This window comes from Mercenaria mercenaria, unplaced genomic scaffold (assembly GCF_021730395.1).
Source record: "Mercenaria mercenaria strain notata unplaced genomic scaffold, MADL_Memer_1 contig_1933, whole genome shotgun sequence".
NCBI lineage: Eukaryota > Metazoa > Mollusca > Bivalvia > Venerida > Veneridae > Mercenaria > Mercenaria mercenaria.
The window spans coordinates 57895-63245 of NW_026459953.1; the positions used below are offsets into that span (position 1 = coordinate 57895).

The following is a 5351-nucleotide window of genomic DNA, read 5'->3' on the forward strand; positions in this document are numbered from 1 at the left end:
TAGCTCCAAAGGAAGGGAATTAGAGGGAAACGTCTAGTTAAAGACTTTTAGTATCCAGGTTCTCTTTCAAAATTAGTAAGCTATAGATATATCCTTGGGAAAGTATAGATTTGTCATGGCGCAATTAATATATGCTCTTGCTGTGAAGTATTTATGAGTAAAATCCAAGATATGTACTCTGAGAAGTTTAATATGTAAGTTCACAAGGCATTCTTATGGTAGAAATCAGAAACACTGGTTGTACTGAGATTTAAATGAAACAAAAAGAAAATGAAACAGTGTAAAAGTACATTTGATGTGTTAAAATTTATGAGTAATGTGATTAGAGACAGTGACTTTAAATAGATACTCATGAAGAGGCCAAGTGGAACTTTTTGTACAGTGTGATGTGATCGTGAAATACGGACAAACAAACACTGAATACAGTGAATTCAGACAATCATTTATACAATGAATTCAGACAATCATTTTAAGTGTACACTGAAAATTTTGCTGTAAATATTTGATCACTTTTATATTCTTTGTAACTTGATACTGAGGATGATAAAAAAAATGTAATTAAGAATAACATTTTATCTTCATGATGATGATTATGATGAATAGTAGTATAAGGTAGACTGCTGACAAGTTAGTCTTTGTATAAAGTTTATGCCAATAAAAAAAAAAAAAAGGCATATTGTAGTTTCTTTCTTAAAATGTTTTCGAAAAGAAAGGAATTTGTTAAGCTAGCATTTATAAGTAAAATAAGAGTGCATTTTACAATTTCTTTCTTAAAATATTTTCGAATGGAAAGGAGTTTTGTGACTTAATTGCACATATAATTATTAGTCATAAATAGATATTAGATAATAAAATGATAGTGATCAATTTTCTCGAAACAATATCATTGTAATATCATCATGGTTGTTTTATATGTTGATTTGATGCATGCCACAATTTATGAAATGTTGTTTTACCATGTCCATCATACTTAAATGTCAAATGTAAGGAAATATTTGATGTCTTTAAGTTTTGTAATGATGTTTATGATGTAAAATTTTATATTGATCGAGGTAATTCTTTTTATATGAAGTTTGCAAGTCTTTACAATATTTCAATATTTACTGTGTTCAAAATGAATTAATTTGCGGAGCAAATTTTTAGAGAGTATGAGGATGTGTGACAGGGTGATGTTTATGATGTAAAATTTTATATTATATATAATGTTTAAAATAAATATTCAAGATACATTTAACATTTAGACAATGAGATTTATGTAAAGGTAATTAGTTATAAAGCATTAACTTCAGGTTGATAGTAATTGATAAGTCTTTGAATGTGGGTTCCATACAGGTGTTACAAATTGATGCATATAATCTATGTCTACAATACTGGACCAACTATTGAGGATAGTTATGCCTGATTAAGGTTCAAAGAAAGTAACACCTACTTATCAAGTTCTTTGAGTCTGGGAGTTCTAGTAGCAGAAACCATATTGGGATGAGAATAAGTAATTATGATTGATATGGGAAGCTACATGTCTATTGGCTAATATTTGTAAACGGGTGTGTTAATACATAAAAATCTTAGGGGCTGAGGAATGAATGAAAGAAGGGAGTTGAAGTTAGTTAGAGGAAAGAGGTAGTGATAGAAGGAAGTAGTGTTAGAAGTTTGACGGAAGAATATTAGTAAATAAATGCAAAGTTACAAGTGATGGACATGGATATTGGAATTAAATATTGAAAATAAATATAGTAGAACACAGAAAGCGAGTTGTATGTGTTAATTCCCCAAAATGAGTAAGAACAGTCTTAATATAAAAGACACGAATATGAGCCGGTTATAATATTCATGAATATTCTAAAGTAGCAATATCTCCCAAAACATAGTCAGCTTCGAGACTCAAATTAAGAATTGCCAAATAAAAATGACAAGAAAAATTTCAGCCTGGTGTATTTTATAGTTTTGTATATATCACAGATTCAAACATATTTTTTTTAGAACAATACATTTTCACACACAAAAAAAATTTAGGCCAATGTCAACTACCTACCTACCTATAAATCAAAATTTTGAGTCGTTAAATAAACAGCACTGGTTCAAGTCTGAAGGCAAATATACTATCAAGTTTCTGGACACTTTTAAACCCCTGAATTGCCTCTTAAAATGTACTTGAGCACAAAGAAGTACTTTTTAAAGTGTTGTTATATTCTGAACAAACACTTCATAATATTTGTATTAGTTGATTAAACCCCAACAAACAACTTCTTATTCTGATAACTGTCCACTTTTAGTGGCATTGCACCTTAAATTATGTTAATTTGTTATAAATATCTGGTGTCAACAGAATTAGAGTGTTTTGTTTACGACCTTGAAGAACATAAAAAAGGAATAATTCTATCCTGTCCATCATAAAAGGTCAAAAAACTTTTCAAATGTGGGTCATCATGTTTGACATGAGGATTATCTTAATATATCTTCATGACAAAGTCAGTCATATAATAGGAAGTCACTGAGTTAAGTATACATTGACAAACACCAAAAGTACATAAATGTATCAAGATTATTATGCTTAGAAGAAAAATATACTTGTATTTAAAAGTTTTAATCTAAAAGGAACACTCTTTTAAATTTGAATGGTGTCTCACACTGCCTTGGTAAACTCAGGAGATACAGCACACTGGTACCTGCTCCCCCACTCCCTTAAACTGATACCAGTACTCCAATACTGGTACTTCACAACTCACACTTGTAGTCCATTGCCAACATTGGTACTCCAGCATCAACAACAATTCTATTCTCTCTCTCTAACATTCACATTGTTACTCCACCACACACACCATCAACATTGGTACTTCCAAACTCACACCAAAATTAGAACTCCACCTCCCACACTGGCACTCCACAGCTACACAACCAACAAAGGTAATCCCCCTGCCACACCCAAATTGGTAATCCACTGCCACACCCTATTGCAGCCATGTTTTTGTGGAATCAGAATAATTTGAACAGTCTTTGTAGAGGATCACACAAGGACCATTTGTGTTAAATTATTTCAAAATTAGGCCAGCAGTTTAATGCAAGAAGAATTTCAAAGTTTCCACTATGTACATAGATGGGAAAAGTGACCACGCCCCCTGGCGGCCATGTTTTCTGAGGAATCGAAATAATTTGAACAATCTTGGTAGACAATCACACAAGGACCATTTGTGTGAACTTATTTCAAAATCAGACCAGCAGTTTTGTACATGGCCAGTGATGTTATAAATCAACATACTGATGCTCTAAAGGCATAACCCCCTTAATTGTATTCATTTTTGGACACAAAAATAATTTCCGAAAAGTCTCCCTTGATAAAAAAAAATTCCCCACCCCCCACCCCAAAAAAAATTTCCGACCTACCTACCCTAATTTTTTAGAGCATGTTACTGGAAACAAAAAAAAAATTTTTTAGGCCTAATTTGAGTGAGCAAAGATTGTGGCATTTATTCTCAGGTTAATTTTCAGTATGTCTGCAACTGTTTCATCAATAAAAAATCTAGAAGTGGTTTTAAATGTCAGATGATTTCTTTTTAAGGTCATTATTCAAGGTTGGACTGTTATAAATACAACATTACATCACTCATCTGTTTGCCAGCTCAACAAAGAAGGAAGTCAACCCTTGTATAGTCTGTGAAAAAAAGGGTTGATTTGCAAACCAATGAGAGAACATTATGTGTCAATTTGCAGAAGGACATCAGGTTCTTTACAGCTCAGACGAATAAAGTTGCCAGCTTAATTTTTATTGTCATTTTTATCGAGCATGTAAGAATAAGAATAAACAAGACCATTTTGTGGTTTATTGCCTGATTTAGCATGAAATGTCATTCAGATGCTTTAGATATTTCAGCACTCAGGCTAACAAACTTGTGGTTCAATTCCTGCACATCTGAATTCTGAATCATGGTAAATCAGATAATAAACCATGTAGGGTCTAAATAAAACTTACTCATAAAAATCCTCTGTGGGGGACAAACTATCATTTGACCTTAGTATCACTGTGGTGACGTTGGTAATGGGGTCAGTCACAGTTTTGTTATTCCCGTCAAAACAATCATCTGAATTCCAGTCATTGCTGCAGTCCGACCACGGAAGTTTTGACGTGAAAGAACTGAAGAGGTAGTAAAATGCCCACGTGATAATCACATTGTAATACGTGGTGAACAGGAATGATATCACAACTGTCGCGATGCCAGCACCTGTTACGAAAAGAAGAATAATAATGAAAAAAAAATTCAAATACTGTGAAATCATAAATATTCGTGGGGGACTAATTTTCGTGGATTTCGTGGTTGAGTCAATCCACGAAATTTAATCCCAACGAACAAGTAAACTTCCCATTCATTTTATGTTCAAAAGTTGAAATCCACGAATTTATATCCCCACGGTACTGCCGTTTTGACCAAAACCACGAAATTTCATGCCCACGAAATTAAATGATTTTACAGTAAAACACCCTTAAACAGGAGGAAATATTCACTCGTGATGTAGGCTATGGCCGTTTTTCTCAAATTCTAATTAAAAACTTCACAGAAACAAGAACGATGTCAATACTGTAGGCACAATGCTGAGAATTGTGACAGAAAATACTACCAGTAATTAAACCACAGGCTATGTGGTGGGTCTGGTTGAGTTTTCTGTAATAGAGAACCTGCCCCCTGAAAATGCTGAATATTTACATTAAATGCCCTATTCTTTTTCATTGAAAATTATGACATTCATTTCGTATGAACAGTAAAAGGAAAGGCACAAAGTTACGTCAATGCTGCTTAGTGATACGCGCAATTTCATGGATTTGCCGATCCTATTCTGTAGTTCATTTCACATGAACACCGAAAAAAAAAATTTCATTTCTTAAATAAATTAATCTTAATATACAGTCCAAGAAAAAGGCAACTTCAAAAAAGGAACTACCGGTAACTTTATGAAAAATCTGATATAAAAGTTGCAACAATACAGTCAAACTTCGTTCCCTTGAACTCAGATAAAATCGAAACACCGCATCCTTCGTTCTAACTCAATGTCACATCACGGTAATATCTCTTTATATTGTATATTATTTGATGGCTCAAACTTCAAAAAAACTCGAACAAATTTTGCCGGTCTCGTCAAGTTCGAGCAAACGAAATTCATCTGTATAACATTATGCATGTCCACTTCAGGTTGATGATTGTAAAGTCAAAAAAAAAGGAACAAAACCCTAGAAGAACTAAAGAAAAATTTAATTCTTGAAATATGCACATACCTACTTCATGCTGATGATGAATACCAAGTTTCATCTGAATTTGACAAAAACTGTAGGAGATGTTGAGTAAACAAGATACAGATGTACT

General features: G+C 32.9%; 1 protein-coding gene across 1 annotated transcript; it reads right to left on the bottom strand.

The window, feature by feature from the left end:
* Positions 1-3963: 3963 nt before the first annotated feature.
* LOC128552004 (sodium- and chloride-dependent GABA transporter ine-like) lies at positions 3964-4217 on the bottom strand (the record flags this gene model as incomplete). Its single annotated transcript, XM_053532991.1, is given in 1 exon segment — positions 3964-4217. A coding segment is annotated over 1 exon segment (254 nt), but the record flags the coding sequence as incomplete, so codon positions are not given.
* Between the last annotated feature and the right edge of the window lie 1134 nt (positions 4218-5351).